A 24,296-nucleotide genomic window follows, 5' to 3' on the forward strand; every position below is an offset into this window, starting at 1 on the left:
TGTTGCCTCTGATTGCATATATATGCATATGTATGCATATATATATATACATATATATGCACAACAACGTTGTTGCCTGGTAATTTCTGAAGGTAAGGTAATTAGATTCTTGAATGGGGGAGCGTGAACCAGTCTGCTCTCTATGGCTTGTGCTTGCGTGTGTTTTGGGTGTGAGTCACCTGCAAACAGTTCTGTTCTGACATACCGGATGTCACGTCAAGAGGAAACCGAAAAAGAGCAAAATGTGGTAAATTAAACGTCAAGTGAAGCCAGGGCCCCCTCCTAAATTACCTTATGGAAAAGACTTCTCTTATGATTAACTTTCATTGCACAAAGATCCAACGACTTTTCATACAGGGTGAATCACAAACACAGCATGACCATGAGGCTGATATCATATCATATATATATATATATATATATCACACATTGACTTCCCCACAAAAGGAGAAAACCATGATGTAATCTTTTTATGCCCTCTGTATTACAGTGCTCAATTCCAGTGGTCAAAGTTAACCAACTAATGCCACCTAGAGGCGATTTGTTACAACTGCCTCAGTTAAAACGCTTCAGAGGACAATGGATATGTACAGTCCGAAAGGATTACGCCACCATGAGATCGTATATTAGAAAACACATATTAAGCAATTAACATATGCTTCCTACACTTGCAGAACAGATGATACCTTTTGTCACAGGGCAGCATAATATACATGTTAATTTGCCTTACATTTACCATAAACTTATGTTTGCGGGAGTGAAAGTACCCGTATAACCACATCCCAACCAATTGTAATTGGTCTAATAGTGAATTGACACAGTTTATATCCATATAATGAATAATTCCTGAATATGGATGTTTTCTTCCAAATCCAGTAGATATGTTTGACTTAATTCTCTTTCTAGTTTTATGGTCACTCTCCCAGCCTCTCCCTCCCCTTCTACAAACACATCCGCATGCAAACAAGCAAACACACACACCATCTTCCTACCCCCATGCTGATTTCTCACCTCTTTGGTGACGTTGTCCTGGACCAGGCTGTAGAGGGGCACCACGCGGCTGACTTCCAATAGCACAGGGATGGGGGAAGGCTGCTCTCCATTCCTGCTGTTACCAGTGCGGCCTCTTCCTGACACTCCTCCCATCATAGGTTGGTGATGGCACAGGTGGCAGCCAGCTGGACAGCTGCCTTTCTCCTCGCAGCGGATCTCCACGCCATTCACCATGTCGTCAGACAACAGCTGGCTCTTCTGCAGTGCCGACAGGTAGCTGATGAAGGGAACCGACTTCAGCTCACGCCGCCCACTTCCACCAACCCCCTGGTCTGTTGCCTCTGGAGGGGTAGTCGGAAGAGGAAAGGAGGGTAATGGTATGATGTGGTGCAGATAAAGAAAAACAAAGTTAACATCATTCATTATTTACAATAATTTTATGTCATCTCCTTCACTTTTATGTGTATTCTTTCAAAATGATAAAACCAAAACCCCCTTCCCCAACTTTCTCTCATCTCTAGTTCCGTAAAACATTTCCTGAATCTCCACTTGGAGTAGCAGAGAACATTCACAGTCGCATAAAGCATCGACATCTGGATTTACTTTTGCTTGCTGCCAAGGAAAAGAAGAAAAAACAACAACTAATCCCTTACTGTCATCAGCTTTCACAGACATAGGATGAATGGGAGGGAAAGGGAGTAAGGGTGTCACTGGCTTCTTCTCCTGAGTGTCAATTACCACTATTTGATGTTCTCACTAGTTGGTGGGATTCTTCCTCATCATTTCCTCTTTCAGTGACAACAACAGAAGAGGCGATGACAGAAGCAGGCGAGGAGTTGAAACAGGAGAGAATGCTACTTGGGTGTCGAGTGTTTCACTTGGAGGATACATCAGGCCACATGTTACAGTGGAGCCATGTTGTTTGCAATCTGTGCTGATATGGCACATGAGCATTTGTGTCAGTTTGATTTACAAGAACAGACATATGAGAGTTTTCCAAATTAGTGATATGGTGTTCTTTCTAGTGGCAAAAGGGGGTATTCAAGGAATTACCAGCTTTTGATATTACTTTGAGACATGATTTATCATCAGTCAGCACATACCCCAATGCATAAGAAATGTATATCTGCAAATGTATGATTTCTCTAATCAAACCACTGATTTATGAGTTAAAAACACTGACTATGTTTAATATTTAAATGTATGTTGTCATGAGTAACCTTTTGTCCTAATGAAAGAACAACATCAGGCCGACATGAGAGTTTAAACACATAAATGTACAAATGTTTAAGTTATAATCACAACCCCATTCACATATAAACAGAGACACATGGGTGGATGGAGGAAACTACCAATGCATACATTACATAAGCGCTCATGTGCACCCACACAAAACAGAAGGAGGCCCAAAGCAGAAGGAAGTGGGTAAGAGAGCAGGAAAAACCGTCGACATTATTCAAGGTGGAGTAATTGGGCCCAATTAGGGTTAATATTTTTAATTACCTTTACTTCCCATTTTAATGACAGTGAAATCGAAAATCCTTGAAACTATTGTCAGTGGGAAAAAACACAACATGCAGTGCATGAACCCAAACGTGTTTGTGTGAGAGACAGAAACAGGTCTAAATGTGTCTGCATGTGTAATTTCACTTGGACTCCTGTAATATCATCGTTAAATAAGCTAACCCAAGACATGAAAATAGTGTGTTAACCTTCAACTATTCGTTTCTCAAACACAAACAGATGCCGACACATGTGATTTACCAGCAGGCATGTAACAGCTTCGAGGAAAACAGAACACGTGTGCGGACTTTTTTTAAAGACTATTTTCTATCTAATATTTGCAGGACAAAATCAGTCAGTGTGTCAAGTTGATGTGACATTCAAACCATGTTAATAAAGCATGAACAAATGAGTTTTCAATTTCAGAACAAAGTAATAAAAACCAAAAGGTCTTGCAACAAGTTTTGTTTTCTCTACCGTTGATGATGCAAAAGGTAACAAGCAAAAACCATGTGATCACAGAGCATGCACTACTTCAATAAGTCTGTTATGTTGTATTATTTAAAAGCCTAATAATAAAATAGGCAAAACTGACTTAACGTTAATAATTAACTTGTGCATACAAAGTCGCTAAATCATTTCTATGCTTTAGCAAATTAATGTATTGTCCACTCTAATGGATAAAAAAAAAGATAAAAGTAAAGTTGCATTTTACTTAACACAACTGACATTTTGGCTTTCTGAACAACAACAACTTACTATTAAAAGTGCCTAATACTGCCTACACATGCAGCATTAGGAGTCGACCCAAAAGAAAGAAATGATTGTACAGCTAATAGGCTCGACAAAACAACCAAGCTGTAGCAGCAATTCAGAATGAATAATTGACTGTAGACAATGGGTGCGTGTGTGTGTGTGTGTGGGGGGGGGGGGGGGGGGGGGGGGGGGGTAATCTGGTGAGATTAACACAATTCCAAATCCAAGGACATGACATGTCCTCAATTGTGGCTCTGACCCTGGTGTGTGTGTGTGTGTGAGAGAGAGAGAACTCTAGAGAGTCTCTACATACATGTATGTATTTGCAGCCTACCCCGTGTGTGCATCTGTAAAACACTGGCAAGCAGTTGAAAGGGTGGGTGGTAACTTCATGTGCAACAGTATGTAAACAGACTCAAGGGGTGGCCCAAGAGCCCAATTACATGCACTTCTTGAGGCAACACAGACACAGAAAAGAGCTGTCATCACCCAGCTCTCACAATAAAGCCCTGTAGATCAGGTTGGCTTTGGCTAGTCAGCCTAATTCACTCTCGCCCCCTTTAACTCAATACAGTTGTTTACATCTATGTAAACAAATGCATCTGATGAAAGAACTGGCACTGTCAAGTATTGGCGGAGATAATAGCCAGGAGAAAATATAGCCACTGTGATTGTCATAATTAGCTGACAATAGCATGCAGTGTATTTCTACCTTTATAATTTTGTTGTCTCCTAATATTGTATCTTTTATTAGACTTTCTTTGTTGACTTGTTTTGAGACTATTAGCAAACTGCTGTAACAATTTCCATCTAGTATCACTAAAGTATTTTGTGCACGTCTCTATTTCTTCGTGTGAGGGTGAATTAAATAGGACAGCATGTATTTTGGTGCAGTTAAAGGAGTGGCCCGTCATTCGTCCATCACTTCTCTATGCTGTGCGGAATGAATTTGATTCTCACTTGCCTGTCACCAAACATAGTGGAGAGATAAATGAGTGAATTTCCTTGCCATTGATCTTGCACCGCCTTCGTTAATTAAAATGTCTTTGTAGACTGGTTGCAGCATAATTACTCATGAGGGACACATCCGTTCTGGCCAGGGTTATGTTGCCCAGGCAACAACAGCAAAGGTGTCAGATATCTTCCATAGCTATTTAATACAGCTGTTGTTAGATGTGGTTACTGTTGTCATTGTTGTGTTTGCTTTATTAAAACAGCTGCTAGTGCTACATCTACCACAGTCTTCTGATCTTAACAGATCTACAGTAGCTCATATTTCCTATTCATTTTATACAGCCTTGCACAATATTGGTATAACAAGTGACACATGCTAATAAAATGCAGATCTGTGTGAGCTGTGTCTTGTCTGCAAAGTAACAATTAAAATTAGTTATATCTTGCCATATCAACTAGTTTAAGAGCAGTTATTCTACAAGGGTCTGTTGAGCAGTTTAACAGCCCAGAATACAATACATCACATTCATTAAATGCGTTAAATGACAATCAAATTGCATTTTCCACATTTCTTTAGACCCTATTTGCTGTGCTTGACAAACAAAAAATCTGTTTCTGATGTGGTTCTAATTTCCAGATTTACTCTACACCACTTTGTTGAGAAGGGTGTTGAACAGACTTCTTCTTGAAGACTTCTTCTGACATCTAGTGGTCTGTTACTATAATTACTGACTTGTGACTAAAAACTGAAATATGTCACCACACCTTGACCATTTCAAATGCACGTATAGCATATGAGCAGTAGCTTACTTCGGGTTCTCTGTGAGACTTATTTTCTCAGTTACAGGTCTGTTTACTTGTTCACTCAAGTTACGTAATCATATTTGTGTGTTCTTTTAAGGATGGCCTGGTACAATAACAAAGTATGTATTCCTGCTGAAAACTAAAAGGGCCCCTGTCATTTCAGGATAAATTGCATGTAAAGTTATTCTGTATATATAATATTTTAGTTATTGTGGATTTTTTTGCTTTTTACTTCGTTAATATTCTTTACTTATTTATAATACTTGTTTTGATCTTGTTTTTTTACTATGTTTGCACTATACTGTATGCTGCTGTAATCCTGTACATTTCCCCACTGCGGGACTAATATAGGATTATCTTATTTTATTCTAAATCAGTACATTTTACAATTTGACTAGGCACTGCGCATGAAAATAATAATAATAATAAAACTATATTTAAATCCCATTTAAATTAAAACTTTGCCTGACAATCTTTTTTTGCCCTCTGTTGTATTGAATATGGGAATGTTGGGAATAAGGCAAATAAAAGGTAATACGGTCAAGTTGGAAGTCAAAAAAAAATCCCAAGAACTGCATTGTCCTCTGATCCGGCACTAGGACCCTGGTGAGTCCTTGTGCAAGCCCACACAGCAGCCAATCAAAACCGTCAAACTCACAGCTGTGCGTATTACGTAGCAAGCGTACGTCCCGTCGTCATCACTGCAGTTCCTCACTACTAGCTGCAGTAGCAGCAGAACCACAGCACGCGCATCAAAACCTCTGAACTTCGAAACAGCTAACGTTTGAGGAAAAAGGTAACGTTTTAAGGTCGAGATGTGCAAAGAGGAGCAGTACAGTGAGCTGCAGATCTTATTTTCAAAAGACACGTGCATCACAATCAGCCCCGTGAAAACGTTGAATAACACTGTCGCGTTGTGTCATAGGACAGCGTTCACGTTTGTTGTGTTGTCGAGAGGCCTCCGACTTGCTTTGCCTAAAATGAGGGAATTCTCACCAATGTAATTGGTTCGTAAGTCTGGACTGCAAGGTCAAGCTATTTTTAAACATCAAGAGAGCACAGTCTAGATATAGCCTACTTATTGCTTGCTTACTACATTGCTTGTAATCATGGCGTGGACCGATCGTGTGTCAATGATAAATATCAACAGATCAACAATCAGATTACTTGCCACGAGCGCATGGTTGTGGAAGCTTTCCTGTTTAACTGGTGCTCACCCGACAAGTAATATTCGCCACATGTTTAACGGTACGTCAGCTAAACTGCGACAACTAGCTACTTTGAAACTGGCCCCATACTTATTAACCTGCAAAGCATCCCACTAACATTAGGTTAGTGACAATGTGTTACACTGTGTCATTTATTGTTACAGTGTTGCGTCAGATGAGCCACTTACTTACTTACACACACTTACTTTTGTGATTTGAGTATCAATGTACTGCTGCATGCCTGAACAACTGCGATGGATCAGAAATGTAACATAATACATCATTTGTGGAGACATGTTTTTTGTGTTTACTCTTTGTAGAATTTTACACAGAATGGTAAAGTATTACAAAAACTCCTTTCTTGTTTATTCCAACTCAAGGAAGGGACCATAATGGAGGCGGCATATTCCCCGCTGGACCCAGATTTAATGAGGGAGGTTCTCGAGTGCCCTATATGCCTGGAGACCTACAACCAGGATCAAATGAGACCCAAACTCCTGCAGTGTGGTCACACAGTGTGCCGGCAGTGTCTAGAAAAGCTGTTGGCTAACACTATAAACGGTGTGCGCTGCCCCTTCTGTAGCAGGGTGTCCCGTATGAGCAGTATCTCCCAGCTGGCCGATAATCTCACTGTGCTCAAGATCCTGGATTGCACCACGTCCTGCAGTGCTGCTGCTGCCGCCCTGATGTGCAAGTCCTGCTGCAACCGCCTACCACGACAGTACTGTCACGACTGCGCCACAGTCCTCTGTGAGCTTTGCAAAGGGGAGGGCCACCTGCAGCAAGGCCATTCGGTCCAGCCGATTCGGGTGGCTGCAGAACAGCGTCGTAAAGAACTGGGTGGCAAGCTGGCTTCTCTGCGGGACGTCATGGGCGAAATTCAGAAGAAAAAGACGGCTATTGAAAACATTTCGAAGTCCTTGAGACTTAAGTACCGGGCGGTGCAGCAGGACTATGCTTCGGCTGAGCTACGTCTTCAAGAGGAACTCAGCAGGTCTCGGAGGACATTCACTTCTTCCATGACGGAAGTCGAAAAGCTAAACGGGCAGGTCCTGGAAGAGCAGACGTATCTCCTGAACATCGCAGAGGTAAAAGTCGTGTCACGTTGCGATTACCTGACCATGCTGGTGAGGCAGACCGACATCGCTTTGCTCAAGGATGATGGCGAAGGCAGTGATGATGAAGAGCTGGATTTGAGGAGTAGCTTGCCCACGATGTTTCAGCTGCAGGAGCCGGGGCTGGTCAGAACAGAGCACTTGAAACCTGTGGAAGTGGGCCAAGTGACCACCAACACTTACACCGTCGATACAGAGGATGAGGAGAGTGGGTTGGAAATCGCACTTGAGGGTGACGTAATGAGTGTAGCTGGGGCAATGGGGGCTAACGGTGGCAGAAGGGGGACTCCTGTGGATCTTTACCGAGACATTGACATGGTTGCAGCTGCAGAGGAGGCGGTGTGTGGTTCACCGGGCAGCTTTAAGTCAAAGTCCATGGATGCAGGTGGGGGATCACCCGGAGGAGCTGGGGCGAGTGCAGGGCCTCCAGTCTGCCAGTTTGTGAAGAAGATGGGCTGCAAGGGAACGCTACCTGGCATGTTCAATTTACCAGTCGGCGTCTGTGTAACGCCACAAGGTGAGGTCCTGGTGGCTGACCGTGGCAACTACCGCATCCAGATCTTCAATCGCAAAGGTTTCCAGCGGGAAATCCGCCGCAATGCCAGCAGCATTGACAACTTTGTCCTGAGCTTCCTTGGGGCTGATCTGCCTAACCTCATCCCCTTATCCATTGCCGTCACTCCTCAAGGACTGATCGGGCTCACTGACAACTACGATAACTCAGTTAAAGTCTACACTATGGAAGGACACTGTGTGGCTTGCCATAAAAACCAGCTCATTAAACCCTGGGGCATTACTGCTATGCCATCGGGTCAGTTTGTGGTGTCAGATGTGGAAGGTGGCAAGCTGTGGTGTCTAACAGTGGACCGCAATCTAGGTGTGGTCAGCTACAACCGGTTGTGCTCCGCTGTGAGGCCAAAGTTTGTGACATGCGATGCAGCTGGAACGGTCTATTTCACCCAGGGCCTAGCCCTGAACTTTGAGAAGCGTCACAATGAGCCCCACCTGGAAGGCGGCTTCTCTATTGGCTCGGTCGATGCAGACGGCCAGCTAGGCAAGCAGTTCAGCCATTTCTTCTCGGAGACGGAGGACTTCCGCTGTATCACTGGCATGTGCGTGGACGCCAATGGGGATTTGCTGGTAACGGACAGTGGCAGGAAAGAAATCCTCCAGTTTCCCAAAGAGGGTGGATTCAAAATCCTCATCCAGGAAGGCCTGACATGCCCTGTAGGAGTGGCCACCACCCAGAAAGGACAACTGCTCGTGCTGGATTGTTGGGACCACTGTGTCAAAGTCTACACATACATTCAGAGGAGGCACTCCTCCACTTCCTAGAGGAACAAATCCATTCTCTCTGCACATGCATGAGCACGAGAGGTTTAGCAGGTATGTGTTGGTATGAAAGGGTAGAATCACACTGTTGTCTGTCACTTTAGTTTTGCTGCAGTCCAAACAAGTCTCACTCCAGCTTTAATCTGAGTTATTAAATGAATGTTCGAGGCAGTTTGGTTCAGTTTAAAACCCAACTGGATTTTAATTTAATACCAGAAATATGCCCATTGAGCTGCTTCCTCCCTGATTATTTGAAAGGATCACAGCACTGAGACAGAACTTAAATATTTTTTACATCAACAAAGACTGGCACAAATGGTCACATTAAAATAAAGAAGCGACCGATGTAAAAGCTAATGCAGGCACAAAGTACAGATGATGTGTTCTTCCTCGGTTATACTGCTATATCCACCTTTCAGCCTGACTGTGTGTGTGATGCATGGTGTTCACTGATCTGGCTCTGCTTTGCGAAAGAGAAAAAGAAAAGCTGAAAAATAACGTGTATTTACATATGAAATAAAGCATACCGAGGCTTTTGGCCCGTGAAGCACTTTATTGTTGACACAGCACTGTTTCCTAGTGTTTCAGTAGCACAGACGAACGTTGATGTTGCTGAATGCACCTTTTTAAAGTTCACTGTGCAGTTAACTAACGGGAAAATAATAACCCAGTATCTGCATTCAGGGAACATTAAGTGTAGAATATTAAGTTACCTACAGCATATAGGGTTGACCGATACAATCACAACACAGTAGACTAGAGGAGAGCTATGATTTGTCATTTGATGGGTTTCACTGGGGTTCTGTGGGTTAAAGCCTCTGAGTTGAGGGATTCAGAATTGGGGTTACTGATGTTTAATTTGTATTTTTTTAATACTGCCTAGTTAGCCTGTGTGCTGAGTTGTTTTTCAAGCAGCACATGAGCTTAAATGACTCAAATCTACTGCCTGTTTTACAAACACCTATTCTCTGTATATTCCTTCATTCATCCCTCTACATCTCCTGCTGGCCTTTTTATTTTAAACATAATCACTTTCAGTCCTACTTTTCGGACAGAGTTTTGTGTCCACAATGATTAGAGTAGCAACGGTTCCGGATGACTCTTGTAACACTAGAAGGCGCTTACAATTTCAAGGCTTTGTTCTTTTTATTCCCTCACCGGCAGCTATAATCATACAATCATCTATAAATTACTTTTTGTTGCAATGCCGGTCTAGCTGACACTAAATAGCTCAAGCAGCCAGAACACAGTAAGCGTTTAAGGGTACAGCAGGCATCTACAACTTGAATAATGTTTACATACATTGTTCAAACCTGACATTTATTCCAGAGAGATTATGCCTATTGCTTTCTCCCCCCCCTGGCCTGTGGTTACACACTCGTTTTTTCGGGAGTGTTCAGAATAGCACTGCTAGGATAATGAAGCGGGAAAAATCCAGCAGCACACAGCCTGGCTCTATGACACCGGGACGTGTTGTCTTCCTCAGCTTTGTATTCAACACTGGACAACTTGCTCTCCAGCGTTGGTAGATATGGGGAAGACAGCAGCCATGTACAGAGGTAGTCAACATTTAATTGATTTATATCCACATGCATTTGATTCATTATTCTTTATTGAGTCCATATGAAGCATTAGAAAGATGCTTTCAGCTAAAATAACATCAGAAGACACTTTTTAATCAAAATATTTAGTGGCCTAAAATATGGGGAAACAAGTGAATCATTGAAACCCATGTATGTACACATATTCTATGTCCATTAAGTCGTGAATAGTAAAGAGTCTTCCCTCCAACACCTTCCAGTCACATACAGACTCAGTTTCAGCCTTAAAAACAAATAGTTTCACAAAGCTGACCTTAATTCTGCACTTGGAGCCCTATTAAACATACGAATATACATATCTGAGAATCAAACTGCATCGTGAACAATAAGTGTTTTGAATATTTCCACACATGCATAGTGATGAGTAGAAAACAAATAGAGCCAAATTGAAGCATCAGGTGAAGTCTGTCATTTCCTTGTGCATTTCTATCACACATGATGTGTTTGTTTTAATGTTACATCTCAACACTGAACCAATAGATCGTCTTAGCTGCATGTCAACCTGGCCATAACACATGTTTTCAGTGCTTTCACTTGATGTATTGTCACTAGTAGTAGTTATCACTAGAGGATATTCAAACTCTAACTGTGACAGAAATAACACATAAAATGCTAGAAAAATCAAGTGTCCTTGTGTCAGTGGGCTGAACATCAGCGTCTCACATCATCTCAATATGTTTTATTCTACGTCATTGGAGAGAAGTTATTTCCTTGCATACTTATTTCAAAGTTTATTATTTCTACCACTGGATCGTAATATCGCAATATGTCCATGAACCAAACTCCCGTGTGTTTACGGTGTTATGTCCTTCGGAGGCTTTTGAATTTTACAATGTGTTGAACACAGTACAGACATCTTTGTGTAGTCAAATTCCTGTTTGTATTGTTGGTTATCCGAGTGCAATAAACATTTACCAAAATATCAGAAGCAGTTTTTCTTCATACCATTCTTACATTTGTGTATTCATTCAATCCGGAGTTCTTTGTGTGACGGCAGTCAAAGAAAACCTCTTTTGTTACCGTAATTGGTTGGCTGTAGAGTACCATTTCAACATATTTCGATTTATGCTGTAAGAAGCGGAGTGTGATAAGGACAAAAATTATAACCATTCGATATTGAAGGCTTTTGAATCCCATGAGTGTAATGTTCAAAAGCAGTGGTGGGATCCCAAGTATTCAGATCCTTTACTTCAGTAACAGTATAAAGACAGTTACAAATAAATGTGAAAGTAAAAAAGGCCCTTTAAGTATCAAAATCAAAAGGCTTCACACAGTAGGATGGTCCTTGTCGTCATATTATTGGAATAATATTTAGGCACAATAATGTAAGAATTGTAGGCTTTGGGATGGATCTAATTTGAACTGCTTTATCTACAGTTGGGCAGTGTAATCGATCGCAGTGTATTTCTTAAGCCAATCTCATGTTTTGTATGTGAATCATAATCAAGTAACGTACCATTAGCTCAAAGTTGTAAATTGAATCAATTACTTTCCACAACTACTGAAAACAGCATTTGTTTTCTATCGGGTTAAGTGATGCGTTTCATTCCACATGATTGCTCCACCACGTATTGTAGATTTTAGATGAAATTAAATCTTATTCCTCTGTGGCGCATGGATCCTGTCCCTGCCATAAAGCATGTTGTCATTAAACGGATTTGTTATATGGGGTGTGAGGGTTCAACCCTGGTCCCCCTTCACCCAAAATCTGTTTTTCTTTTTCTCTACAAGCTATGTATGAGTATTTCTTTTGGAAACCCAGGTGCCAATCAACCAAATTGAATCGCTAGACTGAAAATCAGCACTGTTTTTGGATCCCAGATGAACAGGATTAAACAAAAAAACACATTTAAATGGAACAGTGCTGCAAGATGCTTTTGGGATATTAAGTCCCACTGAAGTTTAATTCACTTCATGCAGCTTATGCTGCCTTTTAACCAGGAGGCGAATTCTGGCAGGATGAAGTCTTTAAACATAACCCAGTTTAATCTATAGTCAGACAAAGTATAACGCCTCCTCCTGTTAAACTACAGTAAATCTTGCTCTTCTTCGTTTGGCTGTGTATTTGTATATCTCACATAAATCTAAATGAATATATATATATATAGAATGTGAGGGTGGCATCTCTAATAACCCCGATATAATTCAGCCTCAATGTGATTTTGGCCTTCCTTCCTTCCTGTCTGTCAGCACACTCACCTTTCTGGTACTGCAGCCAGAGCTGCTGCTGGGCCTTCTTGCTGGGGAAGTAGATGCTGCAGCTGAGCTCGGAACCGTACAGGGCCTCGGATACATAGTGGCTGCCATATTGCTGGAGAAAAGCCAGCAGCTCCTCGCGTGTGCTCTCCGCTGACAGTGTCTTCAGCACCTTCGAAAAGCCTGCCGGAACAAGAAGGAAATGGGGGATTTGTGATTTTGTATCCAGACGGATCCGTTAGATATGTATGTGTAATTAACGGGGGGAAAAGCTGGTTCAGGGCCAGACAGATACACAAATAATCACTAATGTTACATTTAACGTGAGGTGCTTTAAATAATTTGACCGTCTGATTTCTTAACATGACAAACGCTGACCTGTGGATAAGGTGATGGAGCTGAGCTTGACTTTGTACAGGTTGCTCCGCACTCTCCACTGTTGAACCATAGGATAGCCCGCTGCCTCACTAAACTGGGCGTCCCCTAAGAAAGAGAGAAAAAAGGGAAACAAGGAGATTTAATTCAGGAGAGATGAAAGAAAGACAAGTAACACAACAATTTAAAAGAAATTCCAAAACTCAGATTAATAAAAAAAGACACTGAAATTCGAAATAAATGAACACATAAATAAAATCCATCATGTCATTTGAACCATTTATTGCAGATCTATTGTTATCCATTATTGCCATAACATAATTTATAATCACAGCCCATATATCCCAGCTGCTCCCGGATCAATGGCAGATATATAGTGCAACTTGAACTCCAATTGGATTGCTGACATTTAGAAGAGGGAGCAATCTTGACTTTCTCTGCAATTCAATTATCAAACTTTCACACCGGTTTAGAAGCAAAGCCACAAAAGTGAAGAGCGAGGGAGAAAAAAAAAATAAACTGCTTATGGGAACCTTGATCCTGTGCCTCTGGAAAACGTTTTACACCTGAGACATTCATGCACTGTGAAAAAAAAGGCCAATTTAGTTTAAATGCGTGTGTGTGTGTGTGTGTGTGTGTGTGGGGGGGGGGGGGAGTCCAATTCTGGTGAAAGCAGAACCAAAGTAAAAATCTCAGGGGTCAATGTGGATCAAATGCCAATTTAGCTAATGGAGGGATTAGGGAGCAAAGGTGGAGGTGCAGGTTTGAAGCCAAGTGACTCTGTTCCCCCACAAAATGGGGTGGAACAGTCAAGGAAAGGATAAAAGGATGAAACGGGACATTAAGTGTTTAGAGTTTAGAAGGTCCAGTACACGTGTGTGTGTGCATAATACTTTGTTTATGAAAGCATTTTGAGATGGGGTTTAAGGTTTAACACAATACTCAAGGACAAGCCGACATCTTTGTACATAATCTTGCACTCTGGATTTCACAAAATTCACACAATGGACAAATGTTAAAATGTCTCATGACCAAGATATTTCGAGGGTATTTCACAGAAAAAATAGTTTTTTTAATACGCTGCTGTGTTTTCCTCTTTTTTTAGGGAGTCATATTGGCTCTAGTCAGGTCAGAATTAATTTAGTAAGCGACCATGAATAGATCACAGAGGGATAATAGCGCTGCCACCTTAATGGATCAAATCTATTTGTCCATTACTCTCAACATGAGAGACAGATAAGAAAAGAGGCTATATCCCCAAACACACACACACACCCTCACCTGAGAGGAGCTGCAGGTTGGGCAGCGGCTCGGACAACACCCCCCGGCATTGTTCCTCTACCGGTAAGGGGATGACCATGAGACCATCCGCTAGTTGGGGAAAGTCCTTGATGAAGTTGTTGTCCCTGGGAAAGACAGACGTAAGAAAGTGCAAACATTTAGTTCCTTAAAACTGGAGGTAATGGTTTACTTTAATTGAATTATTTAATATTAACCAGGTTATCGTGTGGTAGTTTGTGGTACACATTGTGGTACATCAATAATTGCCAAGTATTTACAAGGATACTGTCCAGCAACAGTTTGTACCAAAAAGTTACCAAACAATTACAACAACCTTTACTTTATCTAAAGGTTGTATTTGATAGTCAGGGGTGCAGCTACACACATTCTAATCTCCATGAAAACAACTCGACAACAATACATATCTACAATCCCAACATGCTCCAGTGTGCAGCTTCTGGCTTCATTCAGAGACGGGGATTTGGAGAATTTCTATCCCCACAAGTTTTTTTTCAGTGAGAATGTTTCATGTGCTGATATTTCTTGGTTGGAATGAAGGCGGTTGACTTATCGGTTGCTCACGGTTATTGGGAAAATATTTAAACACAGATCAACACAGATGCTTTCTTGTCGTCACTGTAATTTGTTCCATCCACGAGTGACATAATTAAAGATTTCCTCACTGTTTGTGTAAACATCAATAAACATGGGGACAAAGCCAACACATGTGAGAATGTGTGTGTGTGTGTGTGTGTGTACGATGCTTGGCGGACAAATAAAGAAAACAGTTGTGTCCCTCAATTTGAGGGCAGAATGGACAGCTGCAGGCAAAGATAAGACAGACCCCCTGGAATCTCTTCCTTTCTCTCAGCTGGAGACGGTAAGAACAACAAAAAAAATGGTAATGTGAAAGGAAGTGTGAGGGAAGGGTAGAAGACCCACATACTGTCTCTCTCTAGTGAGAGGTAACAAAGAAGGCACATGCACACGGAGTTAATACATTTGAAATTATGATCTGAACATTTTTTTCCAGCCTTTTTCCTTCTCCCATTTGTACCACCATGCTGTATCGCAGTGCACAAATATACATCTTGCAAAATAAATACCAGTAGTCTTACAAGTAGAGAGATTGTGAACGCTCCGCTCCATTTTTCTTCGGTAGATGGACCGTTCTGGTTGAACCAAAGCAGTTCCTGTCAAAAAGATGAGTTGCCTCGCTGCATTCTAAGAGCACGGCAAGCAGCTGCAACCTATTTCCCATAATCCACTTTTATGGGACCAAGTCTCAGAGCGCAGACCTCGTGCCACAGAGACTCTCCTCGATATGATTATTTTTCATCCCGTTCCTCTTTTTCTTTTCTCTCTCTCTCTCTCTCTTTGCGTCTTCTAACCACAAAGCCTGTTAGACGCAATGCCAGCCTTAGTGTTACAATGCCAGGGTTGACTCAAGGGTAGAGGATGAGAGGAGAGAGGAAGCGAAGAGGTGCTGTAAAAAGATTACCGTGGCTTATGCTCACAGAAAACATATTGATTGCGAAATTAAATCAGCCAGCTTCACGCTGAGGCTCAGAGAACCACTGGAGGAGCGTCGACCAAGATGATATGTAGCTTTATGGACTTTTCAAGCCCAGATGTGGACTGTCCTTGACACTCTACAAGGAGCTCCTTTTCTCCTTCTTCTCTTTTCATTCACATTGTAGGGTTGAAAAAACACACAATTTAAGAGGGTGATGTATCTCATAGTTCACTGTAGTGTTGCTCAAAAACAAAATTTGCCCTATTTGAAAGATATAAAAGAGTGTTAAGACTAGTGCCTCATTGCAGTGCCCGAGTACACATCAAATCGTTAAATGTCATCAACCTTCTCCTCCTTCTTTTACCCTTGAGGGAAAACACAGGTTAAGTGGCGAGACAGCAAATTCAGAAGAGTCAAGATGTCAATGCTGAAGATTTCTGTTCCTGTGAGACCATAGTTCTTTGTGTTTGTGTGTGTATACTGTGTGCGTATGCGGCAGGCAGCGAGTTTGAAGCATCTATTCTGCTGACAGCTCATTAGAAGAGACGACATTTATCCATATCAATACAACCCAAACATATCAATGTGGTTTGTGAGCCCATGTGTGTGTCTTTCAAGAAAAATCATCTCAATCTTATACAATTGGTAACAATATGGTTTAGCTGTTAGCTGGCCATTGCTACTTCATCTCGCCTCGGGACGAGACTGACTTGTTTTAATGAGCTTCAGCTTAACGAGCGGCAAACCTGACATACGTAGAACTTCCTCAAGGCAGACTTTTTGACTTTTTCAACACAGGTGGAACTAATAACATTTGTAGTGACTGAATTAGCTTCAGGGACATACTAATGTGTGTGCTAACCCAATGATATGAAGACTTAAGTGGAATAGAGCCATTATTTACACCTATGCTTTTCCTGGAAGCAGAAGTCAAAATGTCTGCTGTGAGTGACAGGCTATAGAAGACCAGCCACCAGTGTGACTTTGCCATGAGTGAAACCAGTACTCATTCTCACCACAGGAAGCTTAAGTGCACTACCCATGGTCTAAATAGGACTAAAAGCATTTTTATTTTCCCTAATGGCAGATTCAAATTCATTTTCAGTCAAAAGAAATACATGACCGGCATTTTACATAACTTGCTAACACACTATGTACACACACACACACACACACACACACACAAAAAACTCACCCGTTTTCATAGATGCAAAAAGGTTAAAATCTTGAAGCTTATTTTCACCTGGTAAAAGCTTTTTTTTGAAAATGGATCACCTACATTTTTCCTCTCACTAGCCTCTCTGGGCTCCCGTAGTTCACCCTCAACTTGCACTGTGTTTCTACCGGTAGACCTTTACAGAGAAAGGCATGATGGCTGAATTCCTCTGAGCTGGTATTGTGCATATAATAACCTTAAAGAAATAGAAAGACTTTCTCGGAAATACACGCTTATTCGCTTTCTGACGGGAGACTTAGATGAGACAGTTGAAACCAGACTCATGCCAGCTGCTGGGTAGACTGGAAACAGGGGGAAAACCGTTAGCTTGTTTAATGCGTACATTGTGTTTATGTGTAAATATCTATATTAATATCTACTCCTGGATTAATCTGTACTCTTTCAAGGTACTGTACCCAGCCCATTAATTGACACACCTACGCAGCCTTACCACACTTAACAACCTTCTGTGCACCAGACCACATGTGAGCCTGGACTCGCTGGGGCAATGCTAGCAAACTTGTGTATTTACTCATGTTTCATTCAGTACCCATGTGTGCTCATTACGGGCAGTGGACACTGGGCTCCCTCCTGGCTAAACAGGACTCCAATCCTACTTGAGTGGCAAAGCCTTCCCATTTGAATAAGAATCTCCAAAGCACAAGATTTACAAGTTGTATCTGGTAAGATAACAAATATTCAAGACCAGTTCATGCATGTATATTTAAGCTCCGACTCTCATTCTTTCTCCTCTCCTTCTTTCTCTCACTCTCCATGTCTCTTCCTGTCCTTTGTTCTATTCCAATTCAAACAGTGTAAAGATATATCTGATTATTAAAGCGTAAAGTGGCTCATGCCTCACATGGAAGTCATTTTTATTCTTCTGTGTGTGTGCCAGCCAGTCGTCAATGTCAGTATTTCTCTCATAGAGTGTTGCAATTGTTCCCTGCTTGTTGAGCCTTGTCCTCAGCGGTAACTCTTTTGCATTTGCTCTCTGCCTCCATTCTTCCTGCTGTCTGTTGTTCACTCTTTCAGCTACACCTGCTCTGTCCTCCCCAATCGCAGGCATTCTGGCGCAGATAAGAGCTATCTACAAGTCAGTTTAGAAAAATGTTTTTGTGTCTCTGTGTGTGTTTCAGCTTGTATCTGTCCATCTGAGTTTATAATAGGCATGAGGGCTATCTACAAGTCACCTAATTTCAAATCCCTGTGTGTCTGTATGTGTGTGTGTAAGAGATAGAGAGAAAGAGCATGTGCTCACGCACAGTTTGAGTGAGTATATCTATCTGAGTTTGTGACTGTGTAACTGATATTGAGTGGTACTTATCTAAACATTGTCTGAGATAATTGGCTCTTGTGCTGTTTTGTCCGTGTAGGAACCTCATCCTCACATCGCAGCACTGATAGGACACATTAAACCAGACTCACTCCATTCAGCATCTCAGTTCATTATCTACAACCTCAAGACTCAACTGGTGCTTTTTCCATAATGGCTTCTATTGGAAAACCACATCCGCCACTGATCACCTTCATTCTTTCTCTGTCACATTTTCCTACAAGTCGTTTAAAGATTGTGATTCCTCTGCCAAAGAGGAGGCTAACCAAAAATAGCAATAACTAAAGACCAGATCACACCAGCCGCGACTCCAAATTTAAAAGTGTATGAACCTTCCTCAGTTCCTGCCTCCTTACTTCCGGTGCCCTTGCTCGGACCCTACCCATCTTCGACCACGGCCTTCATTTGATCTAATAAAGTTTGGTGACTGAATCGTCCATGGTTTTGACAATATTATGATGACAAAGTATTACCACAGACATGAAAACACCTGGTATGGTAATCAAAGCCACCTCTGTGGTAGTTTCCCCTATAGTAGGTGTCTCCAGGACCACAAGCTGTAACCAATTAGAGGGCCCATTGTTTAAGAGACTCATTGTAGACCTACTCTACAGGTTTGAAACACACTTTGAAATTCAGAAAACCAATGTTCGAAACAATTGTTGGGCTTCTAGCCCATCGGTTCAGAAAATCAATTATACGTGCATCCATAGTTTCCAGAGACGACTGTACGTCCTGGCTTCCAACAGCTCCCCAAACAATGAGGACCCCTAACTGTTTCAGCAAACTGTAAGCCATGCAGGATGCTCTTTTCCACTAATTTAGAGGCTGCCTTCGTGGACTGATTCAAGCACTAACAAAGACTCCCTTATTCCCAGAGGATACAAGTATTGAATACACATACAAATCCTTGGTGCCAAGCTTACAAAGGCTATATTCTGATTATCAGAGTTGCTGTTCTGGCTCAGCTGCTAATTGAGCATGTGTAACCTTAGTTCAAGGCTGAATAAGGAAGTAGCTCTTCAGAAACTAAAAGACATACAGTTTACAGTCTAGCTGCATTAAACTGGATTCATGTGTAATGCCTCATGAAATGTGCTGTTAAGATGCATTGCGATGAATCCCCATAATACCAAATCTCAGCAATAAACAAGTTAAATATTCTTGCAAATTACTGTAAAAAACTTGAGCAGAACCTCGACAGAACAATACGTTAAGTTATGCAATGTCAAAACAAAAAAAATGTAATGTTTGAGTTGAGGTTAGGCAACTTTACCTTTAACACTTAGGTTAAAGCAATCAGAATGATGAGGTTTTATATAAAAAAACACTATTGCTAACGTGCAAAATGTACTATAGATACGAGTTGGTAATTGTGAACCAAGTTTGGTGGAGTTGAAGGCCAAACATATTTCCCCATCCAAATTTTAATGTCAGTCTATTACTTTTTAATAGTCACGCTCCGTTTAGACGGAACTGCATCCTCCCACACTTTAATGACCACTTACAGAATAACACTAGAGTGCAGAAGTTATGACACTGAGAGCGTGTGTGAAATCAAAGATTCTGCACTTTCCGTAATGAGGAATAAATAAACAACTGAACAGTAGGAAAAGGAGAACAATCACAGCCATACTCTTAACCACTAGAGGCTGCTCTCTCTCTGTGCCAAACGGAGACGAATGGCATCAGGATCAGTCCAGAAACATCAATGTTTCTGTGTGTTTATGTTCCCTCGTCGGACTCAAAAGCGAAAATAAAATCAGTTAATAAACAGGTACGCACATAATAATCATATTACACAGTAACCACCACACATGTCTAGTGTGACAGATGCAGTGTACAAGGGCTGGGCACGGAGCTGGAGTTCAGAGGTGAGCTGGAGGCAAAAGAGAGAGTTTCCAGAATGTGTCAGATAGGAAGTGATTTGCAGTTGTGACTGAGGTGGAAAGATTACTTCTCCACTGTGATGCCAGAGGGGAGAAGAGTCCAAACCGTGGAGAGGTTGAAGAGGTAGGACAGGGCAGAACGACGGGCAGTTTACCACAGAGAAGGGAGGGACAACAAAGCAGAAGCTGCACATGAGACTGCGGGGTTGATTCAAGATCTGGAGACATGGGGGGGGGGGGGGGTGCTGTGCCCTTGGTTGCTTGTAGGCTCACAACAGCGTTTTGAACTGTATGTGAGCAGCCACTAGGTGCCAGTGCAGTGCAGTTAGGAGGGGGGTTGTGTTGGAGAATTTATGAAGGCTGAAGACAAGCAGGGCTGAAGACAAGCAGGGCTGCAGCATTCTGAGTGGATGCACAATGGCTGCCATGCTGTTTGGATTCCTTCCTAAATGGTATAATTACCCAGCGTTTGAAAGACAAGCGTGCAACAAAAGGCAGAATAGACAAAAGAAAAAGGGGCCTTGCTCAAAACAGTTGTCTCTACCACAAAATATATACACAATATGCAAAAAAGGCAAATTGAAATCAGAACCTAGAATGTTCACTTAAGTTTAAATCCATAGTTATTGTTATCACGCATCACACAGAGGCCAACTTGCTGTGGGGGAGTGTGCAAACTGTCTAATAACATCATATATTTAAAATTGTCTTTGGATTTTGCAAAAGTTTATAGTCAGCTGCTGCGGTGCAGCTCAAAAGATTCAAGGGTCGGTTCACCTTAACTTGAGTTTATCCAGGCACATGGCAAATTGAGAGCAGTTCCTGAAATAGGTTTATAAGTTAAGATTTTGTCATTGTTGTATTTATTTCAGTTTTATCATCTTTCTGTTGATGTTCGCTACACCAAATCCAGGACCCTTATTACTTCAGCAACAGGTATCCTCGTCACCTGTTGTGGATAGTCTTTGATGGGACTACACAGAACAAGTGGTCCTTGTGAAAAACTGTCTGAAATGACCAATTTCAAATGTAAGAAATTCACATTCATTATGAAATGAATGGATCTGAATTACAATACGCCGTAGAATCTCTGACCTAAACATGTATTATGTCCTCTCACATTATCAATCAATCCAACTGGTCATTTAAAAATGTTGCCACACGTCCCCTTGAGAAACTTACCACTAATTTGTTTGACTGCACAATCAAAGATTTATGAGCCCGGAGTATGTGGCCGATCCAATTGCATGTAATATGCTTAATAGCTGTAATATCTGTTATTTGAATAAACACTTGGTGCGAGTGGGGCCTGTCTGATGAGTCATAACAAAGATAAAGCACCCGATGTCACCCAGGGGCACAGGCCCCAGATGAAGAATTAAAGAGTTATTAAAGGACAGCATCCGAAAACCGGCTAATTCGTAGCGCAATAAAACAATCAGAGATGTTTACCTTGAGACTCGTGTTACAATCTCTCATTATAGCTGCAGCCACTGCTCAGTTGATGAATGATTCCGCTGAGAGGAGGAGATGTGGTGACTCTTCATGGCCACTATTGATTAGGCGTGGGAGGGAGATGCTGTCAATGAAACAGCCTCTGATGGAGAGTACATTTGGTGTCCTCTGACTGTGTGCATGTGCATTTGTATTCTTAGGTGAGATTCACTGTAGACAGCTGACTAATTTATAAGGAGCAGAATTCTGCCAGGCCAATCAAAATCAGCGGTCATTAATGTCGTCCCTGTCAGATATACTATAGTATAGCATCTTTCATACAAAATCTTATTTAGTCACAACAAATTTGGATATAAAATGTGTCTGGGTGCAGGGATACCGAGACACGTTGAGTGGGATGATATGAAAATTGTTTCTTGTTCTACAATATTACATAACTCATTGTTTTTGTCACTCTGTCCCCTTAACACACACACACACACACACACACACACACACACACACACACACACACACACACACACACACACACACACACACACACACACACACACACACACACACACACACACACACACACACACACACACACACACACACACACACACACACACACACACACACACACACACACACACACACACACACACACACACACAACTTCACTTTTATTCCCCTGGGTCATGCACACAGCTGAAATACAACGGGAGTGTGCATAGACATGTTTTTTTGTACCTTCATATCTCTGTTGGCCTTAGGAAATTGTGGAAATTAACTTGGTGGCCGGAAGCATTACCATAGAGATGAAGCTTGGTAATGCAGAGTGAGGGGGCATGCAGGCCAGCTAGTTGCAGAACTGATTAGAGCCATTGCTTTTCTAATTTGTAATACTCCACTTGCACTTTCTCACTTTATCTAAACCAGCCATTTGTGTCTGTCCGTTGTGACAAACTTCTCTCTCTCTCTCTTTTCCATTTCCTCCCTCTCTCTCCGTCTCCCTCGATTTCTTTTTCGTTCACACACACAGACACCACAGTGTTACGAGGAGCCTCTTACCAGCAGTTAAAAACTCTATCCCTGACACACTCTCATGCCATCACACTGACAGCAGAGCAGCACTTTCGTGAACTTGATGGAGGACAACAGACTACAACTGGGGGTCGTCTTTCCGTACTTGGCACAACAATCAAGAGGCAGAGCTTAACAGGCAGTCAAAAGACAAAACAAACCCTTTTTTCCTGCCTTTTTGATGAAGACAATTGAAAATAGCTTTACGAATTTTACGCTGCCAGAATGGTGATTGTCAACTGTGAAATTCACAAATGGGAGTCTTTGCCCCAACAACTAAAGCACAAAACAGGAACTAGCTCTGAAACTTGACAGCAGACCTTGATCCATTTACTCGTATGGGTGTACTTACGCAAGTGTGGGTGTGTATCTTTGTATACAAGCTGTGTACATCCATCAGTAAAGCCAACATCCTTCAACTGCCAAAAGAACGACACCTTTTACCAAGGCCTGGTGTATTTTCTGCCTTCTTGATACATAAGAGATATGTTTAAGAGTCTCATCACACGCTTTTCTCAGTCTTATCGTCTGGTATTTGATCAGCAGTAATGGGCCAAGACAGCGTGGCAGTCTTTGTATTCTTCCCTTTTTACAGTGTAATTACAGAGTGATATGACTGACATGAAGGCGCAATTAAATATCATTATGTTATCTGGTATTCTGTCTATCAATGTGATATGACTAACTGAAGTAGAGCTGTTTCTGGAGTCCAATCTTTAAAAGCAGTCTTTGAACATCACAAAACAGAGGTGGTAATTAACTGCTTTATAGTATGGCCTCGCAGAGGTGAGTGTGGGCGAATCCTCCATGTAGCAAACTTCATACAGTTGACAAATGGCTTGAAGCTGGCAAACTGTTCATGAATTGATATTGTTATTGTGAATCATTTATGAATGGTAACTTTACAGCACATGGAAACGCAGGGCATAGTGATAGGGAGAGAAGGATGTGGAAGGGGAAGAGTTAAGACAGATATAGTCCAGAGGGGATACAAAATTACAAGTGCTGCCACCCTGCAGTTCCCTGCTGCAGCAGTACTTCATTAATCAATACTAAAACCATCTCGCCACTAATTCAGGGTTTAGCCCTGGTCCACAAATTACTCCATGCGGTTTTCTTTCAGTGAAAGTGGGAGGCAGCTGAAGCCGTTTTTGGAGGACTGGCATAGTTAGCTGCCCCCTGTGATGCAACTCCATCTCATTCTTATGCTGAGGGTTTAATGTTTTATGCTGCATATTCTCATTTTTCACCCTCCAGTCTACTATTGATTCACTGGCTGCTGCACATGCAAGTGAATTTATCAGTCTAGCACGAATGCACAATGGCATCACCAGCTAAACTAATTAAATACACAAAATAAGTGTCCTTGTTTCTGGTTGCTCCTAAAGCATAATTTATGTGAAATATAAATTGGACCTTCATAAGGTAAAGGTTGGCTTGAGAGAGATACATTGAGTGTCACGTTTTCTGTGTAATGGTCTCTAAGTCTTTAAGTGGAGAAATGAAGAGGCTGTTTAATCAATAACAAATACACTTTCATTTGAATGATGAATTAGCCCTTTAGTTGAACAAGACTAACTACTGCAGCAGGAGGCAAACACACAAACAGGAACAGCAATGGCTTCAGAACAAGCTCGATCATTAACGAGGCCATCTATCGGTCTTCTTTTACAAGTTAGGATCAGGATCCTCGCCTTA

General features: G+C 41.7%; 2 protein-coding genes across 2 annotated transcripts in view; one reads left to right on the forward strand and one right to left on the reverse strand.

Annotated features, from left to right (window-relative positions):
* The window catches only part of astn2 (astrotactin 2), a 214,188-nt gene that overhangs the window by 39,793 nt on the left and 150,099 nt on the right, over positions 1–24,296 (reverse strand). The window contains exons 14-17 of the mRNA XM_076086837.1: positions 14,119–14,243; positions 12,841–12,945; positions 12,466–12,645; positions 1,012–1,334 (exon numbers count right to left, since the gene is read on the reverse strand). Of these exons, the coding sequence (XP_075942952.1) occupies positions 1,012–1,334; positions 12,466–12,645; positions 12,841–12,945; positions 14,119–14,243 (733 nt within the window). The remainder of the gene's footprint in view (positions 1–1,011; positions 1,335–12,465; positions 12,646–12,840; positions 12,946–14,118; positions 14,244–24,296) is intronic.
* Positions 5,717–11,188, forward strand: trim32 (tripartite motif containing 32). Its single transcript, XM_076086848.1, has 2 exons — positions 5,717–5,806; positions 6,599–11,188. Exon 2 carries the CDS (start codon positions 6,611–6,613, stop codon positions 8,666–8,668), a length of 2,058 nt encoding a protein of 685 aa, XP_075942963.1. The 5' UTR covers positions 5,717–5,806; positions 6,599–6,610; the 3' UTR covers positions 8,669–11,188.

This window comes from Anarhichas minor, unplaced genomic scaffold, assembly GCF_050575085.1.
Source record: "Anarhichas minor isolate MPS153535 unplaced genomic scaffold, ASM5057508v1 ptg000002l, whole genome shotgun sequence".
In the NCBI taxonomy this organism is placed as follows: Eukaryota; Metazoa; Chordata; class Actinopteri; order Perciformes; family Anarhichadidae; genus Anarhichas; species Anarhichas minor.

Bases quoted from the DNA above. Each gene is read 5' to 3' on its own strand.
- trim32 (XM_076086848.1), top strand. From the start codon at position 6,611: ATGGAGGCGGCATATTCCCCGCTGGACCCAGATTTAATGAGGGAGGTT.